At 55.8% G+C, this 22,643-nt stretch overlaps 1 protein-coding gene across 1 annotated transcript in view; it reads left to right on the forward strand.

The window, feature by feature from the left end:
• NOL4L (nucleolar protein 4 like) overlaps positions 1-22,643 on the forward strand; it is a 123,291-nt gene that overhangs the window by 49,271 nt on the left and 51,377 nt on the right. The window contains exons 3-4 of the mRNA XM_045832909.1: positions 5,729-5,840; positions 14,142-14,251. Of these exons, the coding sequence (XP_045688865.1) occupies positions 5,729-5,840; positions 14,142-14,251 (222 nt within the window). The remainder of the gene's footprint in view (positions 1-5,728; positions 5,841-14,141; positions 14,252-22,643) is intronic.

The raw sequence follows: 22,643 nt of genomic DNA on the forward strand, positions 1-22,643 counted from the left end.
GGCGTGATGAAACGGCCTTTGGGGACCCAGGGGGGCACAGGGCAAGGGCATGGCAGCCAGAGATGGCCCACAGGGCCCGGGGGCGGGTTCTGTGGTCTGAGCACAAAGGAGAAGCAGGTTGAAGGGAGTCGGGGGGAGGGGGGGGGCAGGAGGGAAGCCCTTCTCTCCCCGTTTCTGCTTCACTCATTTCCTCCCCAGCCCCTGCAGCTTGCACTGGGGCCGTGGGGGGTGGGGGGTGGCTAGATTATAGTAATCGCAAGGGCAAATGCTTCCATGGCATTTGCTGTGTGCCAGGCCTGTCCTGAATGCTTTCTGTGTGTGAGTTTTTTGATGCCCTACCACCCTGTGAAGTCAGAACTGGGAGTTCCCCAGGGGAAGTCTGAGGACCTGGTTCCCAGCCTCAAAGAAACCAGTTTGATTTGGGGTGGGGAGTTCTGAGAACAAAACCAGCACACAAAAAAATGAATGTCTCTAAGACGAGCTTTGAGGGAACGAGAACCTGGGGACCTGGCCTGGGCGTTCAGCAGCTCAGGGGGTTTCATGGAGAAGGGGGCATGTAAGCCAGCATTCTCAGCTTTGGGGAGGCAGAGGGTGCAGAGATGGCCGGGCTGCTGCATGGGGCGGTGGAGAGGATGGTGGCCGGAGCCTGAGGGGCCTGACTGCGCTCTGGTCCCATCACCCTCTTGACCCCCTCACCGCAGCCCACGCATAGCGCTGAATCGTCTGTCCGGCGCCCACCGCTAAACCAGGACAGCCAAGTGCTTTGTGCTCATGTGAGCCTGAGCCGTCCTGTGACAGATGCTGGTCCCACTTCACAGCTAAGGAAACTGAGACCCAAAGAGTCGAGTTTTGTTTAAGGTCACGCAGCACCTGAGTGGCAGTCAGCTGGCGTCCTCATGCCCCCTCTGTGTTGACTTCTTCTCTGCCTTCCTGGAGGACCTTCCTCTCTGTGACTGGGCTTCCCCGCCCCAAATTCCCTGTTCAGATAGCCTTGCGCTGCAGTGGAGGTGGCCTGTATAAGCCCGTAGTTTCTACCTATGGCCAGATTTTTTGACAAAAATCCAACAGTTTGGTGTGTCCTTGTCCTCAGAAGATGGCCTTTGACCTAAGTGCGCCTTAAGGGCAGACCCTTGTGCCAGGGACGTCAGAGAGACAAGGGGTCAGCCAAGGGAAGCAGATGAGGAGACCGTCTGGCCGCCCCTCCTGCCTCTGAGTACACTCGGGAGACGACGTGTGGGGAGGGAGCCCTGGGGGTACTTCTGCCAGGGGGACGTGAGCGGAGGCGGGCCACCCAGGCTGGGCCAGTGTGGGCCCTTTGGGATCGATGAGACCCAGCACGTCTGTTCCACGCTAAGTTTGCCAGTGCTGGGCAGGTAGCATGCGCCAGGCCGTGCTCAGTGCTTCCCATGCGCCAGCTCTCTGGGCCTTTGCACGTACGAAGGTTGTATGGATGAGCAGGTGCTGGTATCCTCATTTTTCTATAAAAGGAAAATGGAGCTCAGAGAGATGTATAATCTGCCTGAGGTCACCCAGCTGACATGCAGAGCCAGGCAGCTGGCCCCAGAGCTTGCACCCTGACCACGACATCGCCTGCCTTTCTACGCACCCCCCCACCATGGCCAGCTAATCAGGCCAATGACTTGCTCTGTTGTCCAGGTAGATGGGCCTGAGCCAGCCAGACCATGCGATCTTCCTGGTCCCTTTGGTGCCCAGCACCAAACCTCACCTGCAGGCGCTCCCTGGGTGTTTATGAAGGCCCAGGGCTGTGGCCTCCATGTGGTAGAGAGGGCAGAGCCAGGCTGGTCCTGGCAGCATTTTGTGTCCCTGGGCCAAGTGGACATCTAGCCCTTTGCTCTGCATTTCCTGGCTTCTTGTCCATATGCCCGCCGCGTGCCCCACTTCCCGCTGCCCAGCCTGGAGCTGGCACATGACTGGCGGCGAGCCAGCTGGGCTGTGCACAGAGCTGGAATTTCAGCAGCAGGGCCAAGACAGAGCGGAGCAGGCCAGGGCCCTCCTGCAGTGGGTGTGAGGCCAAGGGGGCCGCTGCACCTCCCTCCTCTCCTGTGCGCCTCCTCTCCCTTCCCCCTTTCTCCATCTGTCAGCCTTCTCCACGCCACCCTTTTCCTTTCTGGGGGGTGGTACCTGGATGTTTTCGTCTCCCTCTTTACATCTGCTGCCATGTCCTCAGTCCAAGCCTGGCGCTTTAGCCTCCCTGGTAGACGTGCCCCACCTCACCCGGGCCTGTGGAGCGGGAGCTCCCTAGGAAACTGTGCTGACCGCTGCAGGAAGGCCCAGCCGGGCACCACAGGGTTTGCATCGGCTCAGCTGAGGGCCTTGGGGACCTGTCTCTCTGTGTTTGGCTAGGCCCGAACCCTGGGACTGCCTCATCACCTCCAGGGCCCCTGGGGCTTTCAGCTCCTTACCAGCCGGGGTGCCTGCAGGAAGCAGGGGGCTGGACAGGAGATGGATGAACTTGCCCAGGGCAGTAAAGGAGGCACATTCTTCAGTGGGAAAAAGAACTTTCTAGCATCTGCTGCTGTGCAGCAGTGGATCAGGATCAGGTAGTGAGCTTCCTGAAGCTGGAGCTATACGAGCAAAAGGCAGATGGCCATTTACAGTGGCTGGTGCAGGGGAGTCCCACTTCGCATAGGGAGCCCCCGCCCTACTTTTTGCCTCTGTTGCAGGGTGACCTGAGGGCCAGAGAGTTCCAGGAGGTCTCGCCAATGCCGGGGTCTGGGAAGGGTTCCAAGTGGTTCTTGGAAGTTCCCAGAACCTACACTGAGGACGGGTCCTTTTTCAAGGGGATTTTCTGGTGTCTGCACCCATCGGAGTCAGAGGGAGCCGTTTGCTCCCTCCCTCACTCCCAGGGTGCTGCGGGTGAGATCGGGTTCCGGAGCCCGGATCCGGATGCCCAGACCACTTTGGAGTTGGGGCCAGATGTGGTCAGCAGCTACGCGAGGCCCACCACGTGCTAATCCACCCACAGGGCAGAAGGAGGATCTTGTAAAGTGGTGCAAATCCCCCCAATTGGCCTCATCTGTCTTTGTCGGCCTCTGAGTTGGGGAGCGAAGTGGAGCCTCACAAGTCAGCGACTCTGCAAATAGCTTCTGCTCTTCCTGCCAGCAAAATCTCTCCCTGTCTGTCCCAGTAGGAAAACACGAAAGGTGAATTCACGGATGGGTCCCAGGGCCCGGGCAGGAGGCCGCCCAGGGCAGCGGGGGGCAGCTAGGTGCCAATGGGTCCTGGAGCTTCCCCTTGGTAAACACAGCCACTCTTTCTTTATCTGTTTCGTGTTTTGGGCTTCAGCATAGGAGTCTATTTCCAGAACGGTGCCTGTAGCTCTAAAAGTGTCAGAAAACCACCATCCCACGAACTAGAGCATCCGCTGGAATTGTCCTTCTCAGTTCAGCTCAGCCTGTGGCCCCATGGCCTTGGGCGCTGTGCAGTCCAGTGGAAGGTCCATCTCTCATGCGGACGGGCCAGGAGGGTAAACCAAAAGATGCCCGCCAAAGGTTGCAAGCCCAGTGAGAGAGGCCTCCACTCCACGCGTGTCCCTGTGGCAGCGCAGTGCTGGCTGGTGCCCCGCAGAGCTCTCAGCGAGGCTGCAGACAGTCCGGCCACGCAGGGCACAGCTTCCCTCCCTGGCCTTTGTACAGCTCCCGGGACCTCTCACCTATCTGCCTGTGGTCAGCCCCTCCCATCCCACTGTAGAGCTCACCAGGCCACAAGGGCATGCACCCAGCACTTCCCCTGTGTACGTGTGGTATTCTAGCCAGCCCTTGTGAGGCCAGGAGACTGGGGCCACAGTTCTGGGCCCTGGTCACTGCTCTCTCTGGGAACGATTCCTGTACCCTCAGTGGACCAGTGAGCAGTCCCCAGCTGAACAGCCAGGCCAGGAAGGCCCTCCCTGAGCTCTATAAAAATGGCTTCTCTGCCCAGTGGCAGGTGAGCTCCATGTAGAGAAGTAGGTCTATCCCTATGGTGTGAACCCCCCCTTCCTTCTCCCAGTGACCCCCTCCCCAAGTCCTCTGCTCAGCAGTTCTGAGGCTGGACCTGGAACGCCATGCCTCGCGGCACCTGTGAGGTCATCTGTTGGCCCCAGTGAGCCATAGCCCTTCCTTTGCCCAGCAGACATGCTCTCTCTTGCCCGTTTACTCCTACAGCCATTAGCCCTTCCACAAGGCCCATCCCTCCCCACCCTGCAGGCCCGAGAGGGTGTTCTTCCCCTAAGTCTTCCAGGAAGCTCCACGCTGGGATGAAGATATGCATGTGGGTGGCAGGAAAGCCCTCAGCCCTCAGCCCTTATGGCCGAGGAGGACTGGTACATCGCTACCCATCACCTTCCCACCCACTGGTTCTAGTTAGAGACCAGGGTTTTGCCCCCGTCCTTGATGGCCAAAGGAAGGCAGGGAATTTGGAAGGGAGATAACTCATCAAGGAGCCTGCCTGCTCCGCAAAGCATCGAATCAGCTGAGAAGTAACAACTGTGTCACCAAAATTAACCATGACTGCAGCAGGCTGTTGGGCAGGAGTGGCCCCTTAGAGCTCCCCAGGCCCATTGAGCAGAGAGTGCTGCTTGAGCTGGTCCTCTGGGGGCCTGGCGCCTGCGGTGCCCCAAGCCTCCTATTTCCCCATCCCAATCCCGCCCACTCCGCCCTACCCTACCCAGCCCCCTGGCCACCACAGAGGTGGAGCACGGCGCCTGTGCATCCCTAAGGAGCCACTGGGCCAACTTTCCCAGCTGGGCTGCGGCGGGGACTATGGAATGCTGGGGTGATGCTGCCCCTTAGTGGAGAGGAGTGGGAGGGCCCGGGCTCTGGGAAAGGCGCAAAAACCAGCCGCTGGGCAGCTATTGGCCTCAGCCAGGGATCCTGGGCCTAAGGAGTCCCTCTGGGCCCCTCAGGCAGCCAAACCAGGGCCAGTGGAGTCCTCAAAAGCCAGAGCAAGAGGGAAGGGCTGGGCTTCAGGACCCAGTCCCCATCTTCCCCACTCCCTCACCCAGCCTCTTTCTTGTGTTCCCTGGCATGCCCCCTTTCTCTTCTCCCTAGCTCTGGAGCAGGTATGGGGTGGCGTGACCTGGAACATGGGCTTTAGTCTGGCACGGCCTCTGGAGAGCTGTGTGACCTTGGGCGAACGCGTTCACCTCTCTGGGCCTCGTGACCTAACCAGGAACACAGGGGTCCTAAGAGCCTGTCCGGTTTGAAAAATCTGATCCCTTGGCATCAGCCATTCACTTCTCTCCCTAAAAGCGTTCTTGATCTCTGAATTATCTCAGGAAACAGTTCGTAGAGCCTTGGTTCTGTCTCCAGACCCAGAGCCTATGGATATACAAGTGGGTCTCAGTTCATCCGTCTCCAGGAGGGAAAGTTGTTTCATCCTTCCGCAGAGCAGTAGTTATAAGCTCGTTTTTCAGGAACAGCAAGGAAATGTTCTGAGAGGAATATTACTTATTAGAATATAGGTTAAAGACTAAATAATGTTTAAATGCTTTGTTGTTTTAATTTTTAAGCTCCTTTAATCAAAGTTTTTAAAACAAATGGTTTTCTGCAAAAGTACTGCCTCATCTCTGTGGCTGAGAATCCAAGCCACCTGCCCCTTGCTTCTCAAATCCCTGCCCTTCCTGGCAAAGGCCAAGTGCCCACCACCAACGCGCAGCCCCGGTGACCCAGTGACTAAGCCGCCCCTCCACCACGGAGCTGTGTGACGAGCACCCTCCTCTCCCCCTCAGATTGCAGAGACCTACGCCTTCCTTCCCCGAGAGGCTGTGACCCGGTTCCTGATGAGCTGCACGGAGTGTCAGAAGAGGATGCACTTTAACTCCAACGGCCTGGAGCCCAAAGGTAGGGGGGGAGGTGGGCGCGCTGGAGGCTTGCAGGGGGAAGCTGTGCAGGGAGAGGCTCTCCCACCAGAAGGGCCTGCCCTTTGCAGGCGCAGGCAGAGAAGTGCGTGACCAGCTATTGTCTCGGGTCCCAGAGGCCAGTGTGGGTCCATGGGGCTGCCCAGAGAGCCTTGTTTTGTTTTGTTTTTAAGCCAACAGTACATTCCTACTGCACTGCAAGGCCCAGGCCACATCCTCTCCTCCCACTGAGGTTCTGGAGAGAAATGTCCCCCTTGCCCCATTCCCTACGCTCTGGAGTCCTCACCACCCAGGTCTCGCCCTCAGCGGTGTTCCCGAGGGTTTGGTCTTGCTGAGCCCTAACGCAGGCTCTTGTAGGACAGGAGGGCAGGAGCACAGCCCTTGAAGTGTGGCCACATACCTGCCAGTAGTGGGTCCTTCCTAAGGGTGTGTCCCTCTGCACAAATCGGAAATCTGGGGGGACGGGAGTAAGGATTTAAAATGCCCAGAGCACTGGTGACCAGCCGAAGTTGGCCCCTCGGACCAACATCCATGCTCTCCAGCCCTGCCCTTCACAGCGAGAGGCAGCGAAGGCCCCCCGCTTCAGTCCCCCTACACCTGGAAGCTGAACGGCCCAGAGGCGGTGTCCAGTAAACATCGGCCGTCTGTTCACAGGCGGCTTTGGCTCAGTCAGCTGGGCCGGCGCCTTTGCCTGGGGTGATGTAACTCTGTCCTGAGAAATGGTGCCCCCGTGGGCGACTTGTCGGGGCTTCTGGGCTGCTCCTGGGCGTCAGGCCTGCAAGGGTTGCTGAAGTCCATGGACATGTTGCCTGAGGATGGAAACCGGCTCGGAATGAAGGGTGAGCCTTGCACTCAGGTGGCAGCCTCCACACCTGGGGAAGGGAAAACCAGCAGCGAAGCCCGAGTGGGCGGCCTCGGAGCAACTGGGGCGCGGGAGCAGGGCGCGGTTTCCACTCATTTGGGTTGTCCCCGGTGCCCGTGAGCACCTTCGACACCAGCCACCTCATCAGATCCAGAGGCTTTCCTGCCTGTGGGGGCCATTAGGCCTCAGCTGCTTCATCAGGTACATCAGAGAGTTTCTAAAGCTCGAGGGACGGAACAGATCTAGTTATTCCCTCAAGTGCTGGATTCCTGGTTTAAGACCAGGGTCTCTAGGGCCCCCTGGATGAGTTCAGACCCCAGCTCTGCAGCGCAGTGGCTGTGCATCCTGAACGAGTGACTCGTGTCTCGGAGTCTGTCTCCTCCTCTGTGAGCTGGGGTTAACAGCGGTAGCTGCTACCTCTGGGGCTGATGAGGTGTGAGAGTCAGTCCCTGTACCTGGCACAGGGCAACCAAGCAGGAGGGGTGACCGGTGGCTGTGGCAGTTATTGAGGGAACGCTGGATGCTAGAATGAGGCTCCTGCCCCTTGTGGCCTGGCCCTGGCTGGCCGGCTGCAACCCCTGGGCCAAGACAGCATTTGTTACCCACAGATGGGCCAGGAGTGCTTTCCCTGCTACATTCCCCACCGTGCCTGGATCTGGGTCCCAGGGGTGCCCACCCATCCACCTTTCCCCTCCTGTTCTGGCCTAATCGTTTCCATAGCAACTGGGGTAGTCAGACACAGAATCTGTTCGCCTGGGAGAACAGAGGCAAGGCCAGGGAGGACCGTGTTTGTGGGCTGCTCTGGGGTGTCTGCAGGCTCCATCTCTGCTGCTCCCTTGCTCCCTGCTGGCGTGGAGGAAGCACTCACCTCCCCCACTCCTCAGGGAGGTCTACGGGGGCTCCAGGGCCGCAGTGCCACTCTTCCTCATTGCACGCTTCTGTGTGGCCAGGAGGGCGATGCCAGCACAGCAGCAGCCTGTTTCTCTCCTGTTTCTTCTTCTTGCTGCCACCACCCCAGGGTAGGAGGAGGGAGGGGGAAGACGGGAGGGAGAGGGAGAGGGAGAGAGCACAGCCTGGAAGGAGCCGCCTAGAATATAAACCAGCTCTGTGGGCTCTGGGCTGGAGCCTCTCTTTCCAACGGGCTCGCTCCAGGCAGGACAGAGGGCAAACAGTGGGAGCCCGTGCCTTGCCCACCCTTGCGTGTCCTTGGGTGGAATGCCACTTCTTTGTCCTCAGGAGCTGAGCTTTCCATGCAAGGAGTGGGGGAGACACTGAGGGAGCAGGAGACAGCGTGGCCCCTGGAAGCTCAGGCAGGGCTGGGCGTGCCACCCCGTTCCCGGCTGCATGTCCCTCAGCGCGTCAGAGGACCGCTCTGAACCTTGCCTGCTCACAACAGCTCTCTTGAGCCTGTGAGGTGTCTGTCCTGGTTTACAGCTGAGGAAATGAGGCACAGAGGGGTGTTATGGTGAAACTGCTTGTGCAAGTTCCCCAGAAGGCAATAGAATTTATGTTCTCATCAGTAAAATGGGAATAACAGCTTCTTCTGGGGGCTGTTGTGAGGATGCATTTGGATAAGCAACCATGTTCTGTAGGGCGCCTTGGTGCAACAGGAGCACGAGCCCGTACCCCGTGTGGTTACACATAGAGCCCAGACACAAGGCTGCCCATGTCCAGGGGGTCCCACGGGGAGACACACAGTCACCCCACCCAGGTGAGCACCCCAGGTCCACAACCCGGACGCTGGGCAAAGGGAAGAGCTGCCCGTGGAGAGCCTTAGAATCTGAAAGGCTTGCCTGTCTGCTTAATGGCCAGAGGCTCTGGCCGCCTGGACCACCCTCGCCAGCTGGCAGGTTCTCCCTTCTGCCCCAGCTGAGAGCCTGGAGACCCTATCTCCGCCGACCATGCTGCCTCTCTGGATGCGGTCAGCTGCACCTACCCCTCTTTCACCGGCACCCCTGCCATGCCAGCCCTCCCTGCTCCCTGTCCCACAGCCCCCCCCCAGCCCCGCCCCACCCACAGGAAAATCAGAGCCTGCCTCTGGCCTCAGAGGCAGGCCCTGTGTTCCTGTCCCAGGAAGGTGGGGCAGGAGGGGGACAGGGAACAGGATGGAGACTTCTCGAGGGGCTTCTGGGAGAGCGCCTCCCTTCCTGGCCGAGTGTTAGAAAGAAAGAAAGGAAGCGAAGCAGCCTCCCCTGCTCAGCGGTTTGTCCCCGGCAGAGTGTGGGGCCCTGGACAGTCCCAGGCCCTCCCCCAGCGCCGGGAGCACAAACAAAGGAGGCTGCTGAGGATCAGGAAGTCCGAGGATGGGAAATTCCAGGGCCTCCCGCCTCCACGCTCTTCTTCTACCAGACCCCGAGCCAGTCCAGGCGGAGAAGAGACAGAAAATTAAAAAACCGGTGGGTCTGCAGCCCAGCCCTGGCCCCTGGGGAGAGGGGCCTCCGGAGGCATGTTTCTGTTTTCTCTGATGTGACAAAATATCGTTTGTCCGGCTGCAGACTAGGAGTTAGCAGTGGGCAGTGCCGGTTACCTGTAGGAGGATTTCTTCCTCCACGGCAGAGTCGTCCGCCCAGGTGGAGGCTGCTTTGCAATCAGGCCCACACGCCTCTGTGTGGTTTGCAGCCCCCTCATGCCTGACTCCTCCGGATCCCCCTCTTCCAGCCTGTTCCTTTGCCCCCACACGGGCTTCGTGCTGGCTGGCCTGGGGGCCTGTCCCCCCGCGGCTCTTATCCTCACTGCCTGGGTGGCGTGTGAGGCTGCCTCGCCTCTCTGCATGCTGTCGAATCTTCTGTAGGAGGGGAGGTTGATACTGGCGCCCACCACAGGGAACTCCTGGAAGCACGAAGCAGAAGGGTCTGAGTGGAGCTCCTGGCGAGCGCTCGGTAGCTGTCAGCTGAGTGATTGGGCACAAGTCCTGCTCAGACCCTCGCTCCACAGGGCCGCCTGGAGTTCCTCCTCCTCTGAGCTCCACTAGACTCGCCAGCAGTCCCACCTTGCTGAGCACGGGGACCGCACCTACGGGGCTCCCCCACCTTCCCCACCCTGAATGCACACATGTCGGTGCTCCCTGAAGACTCGCTGATCTGCCGACTTACTTCCCTCCCAAAGAGGTTGTTTTCGTCACCATCTGAGTTGGCCCCAGGCCCCGATCTCCGTGTCCAAATCTGAGACCCAGGACAGGCCGGCTGGTCTCAGGGCTCCTCTGTGCCAGGCCTTCGTCTCACGCACGTCCTTCACCCGCCGGCTCTGCCTGGGCCAGCTCTTGCTGCTGGCATGCAGCACCGAGGGGCTCCTCCATTCTGCAGGTGAAGCTCGTGAGAATCGCCACCTCACGTTCCATCTGGAGGAATGAAGGCCACTACTTCCGCTGAAACTTGCACTGATTAATGAATGGCATTGCAGCCCAGCTGTGGAGGTCAGCCCTCAGCCCAGCCTGTGTGGCTTGGCCCCGGTAAACCCTCTGCGTCACTGATTATTTTCAAGGTCTGTAAAACTAGGCCTTGCGCTTGGGCTTGATTCAATTTTCCTTGGCAAAGAGGCGCTGAAACATTTCTTTGGGTGGCTCCTCTGCCACTCTCACCAGCAGCCTGCCTGAGTATTTCAGCTCCGTGACCGTTGCCAGCGCCTACCTCAGCAGAGGTGTCGGGTTAGTTGTGGTGGCTCGAGCGCGGCCACCGCGTGTGCTGACCGCAGCAGGGGCCTGCCCTCCCAGCGAAGCCCAGGGAAGCCACTGCTCCTGGTTCGCACGTCCATCTTAGCGCCTCCCCAGCCTGACTCCACACGGAGCTGCCACTGGTCCTGCTCCTTATCTCTTTCCCACTAAGCCGATCCTCTCCTTGTGCAGCGATTATCACCTCCGGAGTTGCAGGGCTCCCCACCACCAGAAAAACCCACCTGCCTTTCTCTCTGGGCCGAGTTCTGACCCCCCACAGCCAGCTCTCTGGCAGGTTCCCTCACCTGGAATGTCCCCTGCCCACCAAGGTCCTGCCTCCCCAGCAGAAGTCTCACTTCGGGAACTGCTGATGCGAGCACTTTGCAGCACGCTGACCCCGTGTGTGTGTGTGTGTGTGTGTGTGTGTGTGTGTGTGTACATGCACGCACGTGCGTCAGGATGTCCCAGCTTTCCCAGACAAGGGCTCCTGCCTCTGCTTCCTGAGCCCTGCTGGCTCACCTCCAGGCACCAGGAGCAGCTTCTGACCTGTGCACACGCTGCGGAGGGAACAGGACAAGGAAGACCCCTTCTCCCGCCTCCCAAGAGTGCCATCTCAGCCATTTTTGTTGTTGTCGTCCTAAACCAAGCCCTACTTGGCTTTATTAAAGAGACTTCCTTTAGTGGCTGTGGCATTTCAGGCAGGACATGGGGGACCCTCAGTACAAGGACCTAGCACCCGGCTTTCGTGGACGACCCCACACTGAGTTGCCAGGACATCCGGGAAGTCTTCACTTGTGGCTCTGGCCGGGAACCCTTGGGTGAGGGGGGAACCTTCTCACACGCCATGTCGCCTGACAGCTTTTCCCCAGAAACCCCACCTTTGAGGAAATGAAATGGAAACGGCAGAAATCTCCGTCTGAAGACCCGTGATCTGAAAACAGGAACCGTGGCTTTTTTGAGCAGCACCATCTCGCTGTCTTTGCTGCCGTGTCTGCCTCACATGTGGCACCCAACCCCGTCGATTTGGGGGGGCCAGGTCCCAGCATGCACCTGGGCTTAAGGAGGTCAAGTCTGGGTGGACGGAGGGGCAGCAAGAAGAGTTCTCGAGGACACTGGAACACACTTTAGCTTCTCCACAGCATTGGGTGTCTGTGTGTTTGTGTCAGAGAACCCTTCTGCCACCAAAGCAAGAGGGATTCTTAGAAGAAAAAAAAAAAGTTTGGTCCATTTCAAGCCGGTTTGTGAGACATTCTATGTTAGTGACATTTACCTCTTCCTCAAGAACAGAAATCTTCCTAAAAGAACACAAAAGTTTTGTGTGACAGCACTGCTTTAAAAAGCTAAACAAAGTCTGCGTTTTTATGAATTTGATAAGAAATGTTATGTAGGCCGGGCAGTCACCAGGTGCGTGCCGCCTGCGAATGGCACCTCGAGCCCCCAGGCCCGTCTGTGAGGCCCCATTCCCTGCGGGGCTGCTGCTCCCCTTGCCGAGTGTGGCCTCCCCTTCGCCCCTCGAGGTGGCTCGCTCCCTCGTTTGCAGGGGGCTTTTTTTCCTTGTTCTGGTAAAATACTTATAATGTAAAACTTGCCAATTTAATAATTTTAGGTGGCCCTGGCTGGTGCAGCTCAGTGGTTTGAATGCAGACCTGCAAACCAAAGGGTCACAGGTTCGATTCCCAGTCAGGGCACATGCCTGGGTTGCCAGCCAGGCTCCCAGTGGGGGGCGCACAAGAGGCAACCACACATTGATGTTTCTCTCCCACTCTTTCTCCTTCCCCTCTCTCTAAAAAAATAAATAAATAAATAAAAATCTTAAAAAAAATAATTTTAGGTGGACAGGTTAGTGGTTTTGTATTCATGTCGTTGAGCAGCCATCACCACCGTCTATGTCCAAAACCTTTCCGTCACCCCAAACAGAAACCACGTGCCCAGGAAGCGACTCCCAGCCCCACTCCCCATCCCTGACAACGCTACTCTGCCCTCTCCCACTGTGAGCAGGTCTGTTCCAGGTCTTCCACTACAGTGGAACCACACATTGTTCATCCTTCTGTGTCTGGCTTCTTTCACTCAGCATAGTGTTTTTGAGGCTGCAAGGGCCTTTCTGGCCTGGGCTCCAGCACTGGAGCCCCAGGTGGCAGCAGATCACCTCAGGTATCCTCTGCATTCCTCCCCCTGGGCCCTGTCCCCTTCCCCTTCAGCCTATCTCTTAGGCACGGCGGTGACAGTGGCAGGCAGGCTTCGGCTCATCTGGGAGTCGCTTACACATTCAAGTCCCAGCTCAGGACCTCGTGAACAGAACTAGGCACCGGGGAGAACTTTGGTTCCAAGGCCTGGAGCCGGGGAAGCAGGAGGAGGGGCCAGAGAACAGATAACCAAGGCCGTGCCCTCAGGGGGAGGGCAAAGCAGGGTCACGTGACTCCGTGACAAAGGAGCCAGGCCCCAGCAGGAGGCTCCAGGGTTCCAAGCATGGCCATAGCAGAAGACCCCCCAAAGGGGGAGTTGGACCCGGGAGAAGTGACAGGCTCTCTTTCAGCCGTGCTGCCTGTCTTCCTCGACTCACTCCGGTGCCCCGTCCGCCTGCGCTGCGCACCGCCCACAGTGGTGTTGGGTGCAGAACCATGGGCTGGGCAGTGTCCTTGCAGAAGGCAGCTTGGCCAGAGATCCTGAGAGTTACCGAATATTCCTGCCCTTCGACCCATGAATTCCATTTCTTGGAATCTGTTCTAAAAAGGAAATGATCAGGAATTTGGACGAATATCCACACACAAATATGTTCCTTGCAGTGTTGTTTATAATTGCCAACAATAGCAAACAACATAAACAGCCATTCATGAGGAAATGACTTTAGTAAACTGTGGTAAAACAGTACGTGGCTATAAAAACTATATTTGTAAAGCTGAACAAGATTTTTGGTGGTGAAGGAAATGCCTGTGACAAAATGTTAAGCCAAAAAAAATTTTTTTTAAAGCAGACTCCAATTTTCTGTGTGGTATTATGATATCAAGGACATAAAGAAGAGAAATCACAGGGAAAAAATAAACAGAAGCATATGCCAAGCTGCTTAGTGCAATTATGTTTTTTTTATTTTTCTTTACATCTTTCCACGCTTTGCAAATGCTCTACAAAAAGAACACACGTCACTTTGATCTTCAGGACAGCAAAGCAATAAATGGGAAGAACAATGTTCCATGTGATGAAGGGGAACCCGAATTTTGGTGGGGGGGCCCAGAGCTGTGAGCCACATGGTACCTGGGGGTGCTTTTGGGGGGATGCTGGGGGAGTGGGAGATGGGTGGGGCGGCGGCGGCATGTGTGCACCAGGAAGAAAGTTGCCGTGGGTCAGGGCTGGAAACATAAATGCCTTCAAGGGCCTGGCCAGTATCAGAACTGAGTGAAGGTGTACAGAACGATAGGGAGTGGTGGGGACTATAGCAAAACGGAGAGCTCGCACCCTGTCTGAAAGAAGGGGCCGCTGCACAGAGTGGCAGTGGTCGTTCGCCATGTGGGATGACGGGCCCTGTGTGGCCAGACCTCCCGCCCTTCAAATGTGAACTCCTTGTTAAACACGGGCACCTGACTGAAACATACGTTCAGTGCCGTGTAGTCCACATCTATGGGCCAGAAATGGTGGGCGAGCTGCCCGTGTGTGACCTCTGGCCCGTCCTTTCCTCCTCACAGGCTCTGGCGAGTTCTCCATGTAGGCGACAGGGTGTGCCACCCTGCTGGTGGCCCGCAGCACACACTGAAAGGGGTTCCTTTTGTTCTTTCTGCCAGAAAACGAGCCTCCCTCTCCTCTGGTCTCCGGGATTATTGATTACAACATGCCCCTCACCTCCACGTACCTGAAGCAGATGAAGTTGCGTGTGATGAATTCCCAGGAGCAGGTAAGGCATCTGTCCCCCCTCACCCCACCTGGAGGTGTCCTAACTTGCCTGGATGTGGTTGATCCTTCCCAAGATGTGGGGCCACAGCCTGTGTAAACATGAAATCAAAGAGGCCCTTATCTGGTTATCTGGGCCGCTCAGTCCCGGCTGAGAGGGGAGGGAAAGAATGTGTTTCTAGTTAAAGGGTCTGCTGGGCAGACAGCCCTGCTGGGTCTTCAGTGAAACCCAGGGAGCTCAGGCTTCACAAAACTTTCCCCAAGGGCAGGGACCAGGGAGGGGGAGGGTAAGAGCCACAGACCTTGGCTCCTGGGTGGTTCCGTCTCTGCTCTGCCCTTTGTCTGCTACATCACTCACCTCCTTTCCCCAGGGAGAGGAAAGAGGAGGGGCCCTGGCTGCCAGCCTTGGCCTCTGTCACTCCTGGGGCCCAGACAGGCCAGGAGGATGGGTGTTGGCGGGTGGCCCGCGTAAGATAAGGCCCCTGGCTGTCCAAGACTCCCCAGCTGGGGATTGCCAAGGGTTGTCAGGCACCGTGGAAACAGGCTATTAAAAGAAAACCACTCTGCCTGCCTCCCCACAGTCCACCCTCTAGCCCTTTGCAAAGCAAGTAGCCTGACTGTCTTTCAAAGGAGGTCGAGTGAGTGCCACCTCCTTCCTCCACCGCTGCCTGAAACCAGGGCGGCAGCCCCTCACTTCCGGCTCCGAGTGACCTCCTTGGTTGTGACCGCCGAGCCCACTGCGTCTTCGTGGCCTGACCAGGGGAATGGGTTCTTTCCCTGAAAGTCTGGCTTCTAGTCCTGGGTGCGTGCTGTCTCACTTACCGCTGGTCTCCTCGACGACCCGAGCACGTGTTGTCCCGGGAGCGGGGGATGGTGAGGGGGCTATGGCTCCAAGCCAGCTCCAAGGTGATGTAGCAGGGTGTGTTCAGGTAGCGTCTGGGGCTGTGGCGCCCAGTTCCACGGTTTGAGCTGGTTGGCTTGAACGCACGAAGTTTACACTCCCCTAAGGAGGAGGGACGGTTGGCCCACCATGACCAGCCCCTAAAGGTTGCATGAAGTAAGTTTTGCTCTGGGTGGCAGAGCTTTCTGCGTCTCTGTGTCTCTGGCATTTGCTCTCCTGAGAGTGTCTGTTCTGTGATGGTTGCGTCCCTAAGAAACTTCAAGTAATCAAAGATGACATGGCAAAGCTGTTTCTGTGCTGGCACGTGAGCCGGAAGGGTGGTAGTAGTTACAGAATCTCACCACCACCGAGCAGGCTCAGCATGAGAGCTCCTCTGGCTGCCACTGCGGAGGGGCTCCCAGCCTTCCCTGTCGCCATCCACACTGTCGCAGATGCCTGGCTTCTCACACGTTCTCATCACCATTCTGACCCGTCACTGTCACCATCATTGTCACTGTGAGGAGTGACACACAGAGCCGCTGGAGCAGGCCTTTGTTTCCTACAAAACAGCGTTAGATCCCAAGCCCACAGTGGTGGCACAGCCCACCTGCGGTCCCTCACTGACAGATCCTGTTATATCGCGTTTGGTTGTGCAGATCCTCGCTGTCTGTGGGGATCAGTGCTTGGTGTATTAGCGAGGATTCAGGCATCCAACAAATACGTACAGAGCCCCACTCGTGGGCTGGGGGCGAGCGAAGACAGCACAAAAGTACCCGCTCACAGCAGATAGCCACAAACAATCAAGGAAGAGGCTCGTCAGCCATCGCGGTGCTGTTGTGACAGATGCCACACAGTGGGACACGTGGTGCTGTGAGGGTCCATACGTGGATGTGGGTGGGGTGGATCGAGGCAGGGGTCAGGGAAGTTTGCCTCCGAAAGGGGTGTTTCAGCTGAGATCAAGACATGAAGGGAACAGAGCTCCAGGCTGAGGGAACAGCTTATGCGAGGACCCTGTGGCTCGAGGGAAGCAGCGCCCATGAGCATTTGAGAGGCTGCTGTGGCTGATGCAGAAACTGTGAGGACTTCTGCTGAACAAAGGGGGAAGCCCCATGTGAGGCACTTGATGGACAGCTGTGAATGAACTGGAGTTCAGGAGGTTTGGGCTCTACTCCCGAGGGGAGGGAGGACCGTGGGCAGGCATCTGTCTCCAGGGTGCTCTGCGAGTCCCGCTGGGGTTGAAGCCCAGACTGGGGTGGCCTCTGCTTACAGTGGAGTTGACTGTGTTTTCCCTGCCTTCACTGGTAGCTTCCCAGATGGGGGCGCTCTGAGAGGAGCCGACTTTCTCCTGTGCGGCAGGAGATCAAAGGGACAGACCCTCCCGGCACACCTGGCAGGAGAAGCAGCACCCTACCCCATACCTAGGGCCTTTCACCTGTCAGTCTGCTGCTCTCCATGCGCAGCAGTGAGCTCTCAGGGCCTCGGCTGCTCCCGCAGCACCGCCGTCCCTCTTTTGTAGCCAAGCACATGGCAAACCAAAAAATCACATTGCTCGCCAGATTATTTATCTGTAGCAGCCAGGAAGGGCCAAGGACCCAGAAGTCTTTGATTCTTCGGCTTGTAAAAATACATGTGTTTGAATTAGTTGCTTTTTTCCTATAGCACAGTCAGAGCAGGGCTCCCCTTGAGGTGGGTGGATGGCCCCCCATTCAAACACAGCCACGGGACTGGCTGCACTGCCGGCAAATCCCGTGTCCCAAGGCCAGGCTCTGAAAGTGGTTTCATTCCTTGCTCATTACTCTAACACCTGTAGTGCTTGCAAATCACTCACGCAGGCTGCATGGAAAATAGGCCAAATCTAAACGCACTGGGGCCAGGATAAATGATATTGTATTAATGTTGAACAAAGTGGGGTGGGTGCTCTTTCAGGCAGATGAAAAAAGAATCCCAGTAGTTCGTTTTTTTCCCAGCATTAGATATCCTAGAGACAAGAAGTAAAGCAAGGAGAACATTTCCCCTCACTTTGCTCTGAGCAGACAGCGAACAGGTGGTTGGGTTTATTTGTGAAACGGACAGAAGTGCATTGCTTGCCCTGGCCCCGTAGCTCAGTTGGTTAGAGCAGCATCTCCATATCCCAAAGTTGTGGGTTCAGTCCCTGGTCCAGGCACATAAAGGAATCAACCAATGAATGCATAAATAAGTGGAAAAGCAAACTGATATCTTTCTCTCTCTAAAATCAATCAATAAAATTTTTTAAAAAATTAAAAAAAAATCACATTACTTGTTACCCAGCAGGTCAGATTAAGCTGGGAGAGGAGTTCTTCTCCACGAGGGGGTTAGGTAAAATGAAAATCCAACAGCAACATTCACACGAAGAAGGAAGATTCTTCTTGAAGTCTGATTCATCTGGCAAAAATTCACAGTGCCCTCCAGGTGCAAGGCATTTTGGGACCAGATTCCGCCCTCACAGGCCCTCCCTCCTGAGACACAGACCCCAGGAGCTGCCACCACTGGGGGCCACGTGGAGCTGAAAATAGGAGAGTGTATCCTGATAAAATCTTTTTTTTTGTCCTTACTTGGGAAAACTCTCATAAAGATATAAAACTGAAATCACATCCAGTTGTACTGAGGACGGATACATTTTCTCGGAGGGGGCAGGGCAGGAAGCTTTCTGGAATGAGAACTGCCCCGCGCGCTCTCCCGGAGACAGACGAGGTTGGGGAGGGATGCGGGCGGGCGGACGTTGCTGGCGGGGCGGGGCGGCCCCCAGGCGCCCTCGCCCGCGGCCGATCTTCCAGAGCCCGTCAGGGGCCGTGTGCAGGGTACACCCAGAGGAATGCTGGGCTGGCGGCCACTGGTCGTGTTTTCTCTCTCATTTGGGTTTTTTCCATACTTAAAAAAAAATTTAATGACACAAGTAACACACAGCCTGGGTAGGAAAATCGGCAGCCAGAAAGCAAGAGCGCGGTGATAAAAGTCGCCGCCACCCACCGCTCAGATCACTTGCGGCTGCCCCTGCAGACTGCGGAGTGGAAAGGGGCTTATCCTGTACGCACCACTTTAAAATCCACTTGGGGTTTTTTTGGTGATGGTTTTCCACAAATTATTTGGAGTCTCTTTGCTCTCTGGGTCTTGATGTTTCCATCTACCAAATAAGCTGGTTATATACTTTTCCTGCCATTCACTTACTTCTTTGCCCATATCCGCGCCCCCCCACCCCCCGCATCCATCCATTGTGAACCTGAGCCAGGTGCCAAGGAGCCGGTGGGGAACAGGCCAAGTCTCCGCCCTGCCGGCTCTCGCAGCTCAGTGAGAGAGACGAGGAGAACCAAACTGGACACTCCGGTCTGTAGGAAGAGCTTAGGGAGCAGGGACAAGGGAGCGAGCACGCTGGGTGCTGTTTCAGGCAGGGGGGTCTTTCATGGGCACCTGTTCTGTGTCGGGCACTTGACGCACTTTGCCCTTCACCCTCACAACTCCGCAGGGTCCTGCTATTATCCTCATTTAACAGATGCCACGGCTCAACAAGGGACAGCATTTGCTCAAGGTCACACAGCCACGAACATGAATGGAAACGTAGATCTCTTCCGTCCCCGAACCCGTGCACCTGCCGGGGCCCCAGGCCCAGTTTCCCTGCACACTCCCTGGATGACGACGGTGTGCTCGTCAGGAGAGAGCTCGCCCCTGGCGCTGGTGAAGGGGAAACGTCCTTGGCAGAGCTGCTTGGCAGAGCAGGCTTTGTTTAGCCTGGGAACTGGGGCCGCCTTAAATATACAATGCCTAAGAAAACACCCGAAGAGGAATCTGGCACGGGACCGGGGTTGGGGTGAGGCGGTCTTCCCTACCTTATGCAGGCTCACTTATCTGCAGAGGCGCACATGTAACTCGATATCCACATTATGGGCGCAGTTATCCCGACCGTTCCCGAGACCCCAGTGTTTGAACCCCTAGTAGAAATCAGATCCAGATCCGGAAGGAGAGAGACAAATCATCTGTGTTCCTTCCCGGACACGTACTTTCATTTTATAGCAGCGGAGGCCAAGACCCCCGAGGTGCAGCGACTCTCCCAGGGCACCCAACCCCGGGCTCCGCTCTTTTTTGGTTCCGCCCCTCCCCCCCTCCGCCGCCCCCAACTCCTTGGTCTGTCCCAGAGTGGGAGGGCTGTCAGCACCTCCCTCCGCCTCCCCTCGCCAGTTCTTGGAGCTGCGCTAATGTCCTGCTAATGGTTTTAATGGTTCCCCAGCAGCGTGTGAAGTGGTGCGCGGCTCCATTGTTTAAGCAAGCCCGCCTGATGGAGGCTCTTACTGGCTTCCATTAACCTCTGCCTCCCTCGGCTCTGCCGCGTGCTCCTGGCCCGGAGTCTTCCTTGGGTCCTGGAGGGTCGCCGAGGAGAGGCAGAACTCCTCCTCCCCCTGACACACGTGTGGGGTCTGCAGGGTCGGTAGCCCCTGCCCAGGCCCCCCTCCCCCGCCCCCTCGCCCCCTCGCCCCCTCGCCCCCGCCTGCTCCTTTCAGGGGGCCAGCGTAGGGCAGCACTGTTCTCAGGCCGCACATGCTGCCCACCCATCTAAACTCAGGGCCCTGGAGCCAGGCCGACACAACCGCGTCCACCAGCCACCCGCTGTGTGACTTTGGGCAAATGGCTTTGGCCTCTCCGTGCTTCTTTGTCCTCACCAGTTACCTGAGAGTGAGCAATACTAATACACCTACCTCACAGAGTTATTTTAAAAGTTTAAATGACACAAAGCGAGTTCAGTGCTGAGTACAGTGCCAGGCACATAAGAACCGTGGAATAAGTTTCAATGACCTCTACTGCTATTGACAGTAATATTATTATACAACTTGTGTTTAAGAGACACAGTGAGTGACCTTGAACAAGAAACCAGGGCCATAAAAAGGAATAAGACAATGTGGTTGCTCTCAGGGACCTCTTCTCAGTAGAGAGGACAAGGCAGCAGCGTGAACCCTGACCCAGGACTGAGAAACAGGAACAAAAAGTGGGGGGTGGGGCCGGGGGAGTCCACCAGGTGTCTCAGGGACTCGCACTTACTTCAAATGGGATTCGAACTGGCAAAGCAGGTCCAGGGGAGGGAATCTGAGAGGTAACAGCTCTAGAAGGAGGACCTGGGCTGTGGAAGGCCAGAACAAGTTTGTCAGAAGGAAGAGAGGAGGAGGAGGAGACAGAGCACGGCCTTTCTGGGAAGCCAGGCCACAAAAGGGCCCTTCCTCCCTCAGCTCTGGGGACCGAGGCGTGGATTTGGGCGGGAAATGAGCACGATCGGGGGCGGGACTTTCTCCTTTCCCATCTGTCTGAGCGGAGAAGGAAGCAAGCCCGCTCTGAATAGCTCTCTCCAGTCACTTATTTTTAATTGTGGTAAAATACATGTAACATGAAATTAGCCATTTTAACCATCTCGAATGTGTAAGTCAGTGGCAGTCAGTCCATTCACAATGTTGTGCAGGTGTGACCACAAGATTTTCCATTGCCCCAAACAGAAACTCTATAACCTTTAAGCAATAATTCCCCATTGCCTCTTCCCAGCCCCTGGCAACCACTGTTCTACTTTCTGACTCTAGAAATTTGACTGTCTAGGTACCTCATGTAAGTGGCATCATGTATTTGTCCTTCTGTGTCTAGCTTATTTCACTTGCTGTTTCCAAGGCTCGTGTGTGTTGTAGCGCATGGCAGAACCACATTCTTCTCATGGCTGAGTACTATTCCATTGCATGGCTGGATCACCTTGTGTTTATCCAGTCATTCATTGACGGGCACTTGGGTTGTTTCCACCTTTTGGCTAACCACATTCACTTTTTTATCAGTATCTTTTGGACCAGGTTGTGGGACACAGCGGGATTAGAACAGGGTTCTGTTCCTTCTCCCTCTGAGTCCTTATCCCTTTCTGTGGCTCTCTTTTCTCATGCACACTCTTCAACCTCCCTCCTGCTCAGAAGGTCCCCAAGAAAACGGGCACACCCAGTGGAGAAACACAGTTCCTGGGTTTTATAGTGAAAGCCTGCCACTTACTTAAACAGTGCCTGACTCAGGATTCTTAACCTGTCTCGAGCCACCTCACCAGACTGCTGACTCTGACACCCAGGTTTTAGAGTTCGATAGCAATGATGATTTCCTGCCTCTCCTTCCTCAGGCTGCCCTGCAGCTCGGGCAGGGCAACTCGCAGAAGAAACAGCAGAATGGGAACTTTGCCATGTCCTCTGCTTCAGCTCAATCTGTGTAAAGCTTTGATGGTCTCTTAAGAAAGCAGAGGTTCTGATGTTTTTGTTTTTTTTATTGAAGAATCATCTCCATGGAATAGAAATAAAATGGAGAACGTCTAACCTGCTAAAGAAAATTTAAAAACAACAACAAAAACAAACAAAACAAAACAACAACAACAAAGAAAAATTGACCAGCCCAGCAAGAATAAGGAAATGGGGAGATAAGAGGAGAAACAACCAAAAGTATCTTTACACATCAGTATCTTTATACTGAAAAGAAAACATGAGTGAGCTAACAGGAACAAGGCCAAATGCCTGTAAATCACAATAAATATAAACGGGTTAGATTTCACTAGAGTCAAAAACAGATGGATTTTTTTAAATGGCAAAATCTATTTGGCAGTTATAAGAGACATATTTGTATAAGTAAATGTTCAAAGCAAAAAAAAGGCATTAAATAGAGCAAAGAAAGATACTTTATGCTGATCAAAGGCATAGTTTCCCAGTATAATTTCAGAGCCTTTTGACCCTGGAGGTCTGCCCTTGGGGGAAGTTGAGGAGGTCAGTTGTTCCTGTTGAATGTAAAAAACATCTTAGGCTTCCCCAGGAGATGCAGCGTCTTTCTTTCACAGCCCTTGGCATCTTCGCCATCATTGATCTCTTCCCCTTTTGTAATTTTTGCTGCAGCCTTGCTGTAGTCTCTTCTCCGGACCAGTATCTTCAAACCTTGAGCATTCGTGTGCAATCCCTAGAAACCTGCCTGGTGCGGACCCCGAGGGACCTGTGAGGATATGGGGCCAGCTGCCTGGACCACCTGGTCCTTCTCGTGCTCTCCCCACTGAAGTGTGCTGGGACCACCTCTCAGTGGGACCAGCCTCCTTCCTTCCTTCCCAGTTCTTGGCCTTCATGCCTCTTAGACACCATCACCAGGCCTCTGGGAGCTGCCTGCCTGTTACTTGTTTTCTCATTTTTATGTATTGATATTTTTTAAGAAAGAGAGAGGAAGGTGGGGGGGGCATCGATTTGCTATTTCACTTATTTATGCATTCATTGCTTGATTCTTATACGTGCCCTGACCAGGGATGAAACCCACAACCTTGGCGTCTCAGGACGATGCTCTAACCAACCAAGTCACTCGGCCAGGGCCTGTCATTACTTATATTATTATGAGTGTGTGTGTGTGTGTGTGTGTGTGTGTGCGCGTTTCATAGCGGAGCCCATGAGCATCCCGAGATTACACTTCCTTCCCTCCGATTCCCTGGAGTTGGCCACTGCCCCTTTTTCCCAACCTTCGCCCTCTATCT

The sequence above is a fragment of the Phyllostomus hastatus genome, unplaced genomic scaffold (assembly GCF_019186645.2).
Source record: "Phyllostomus hastatus isolate PE091 unplaced genomic scaffold, TTU_PhHast_1.1 phas_contig_17, whole genome shotgun sequence".
Classification (NCBI taxonomy): Eukaryota; Metazoa; Chordata; class Mammalia; order Chiroptera; family Phyllostomidae; genus Phyllostomus; species Phyllostomus hastatus.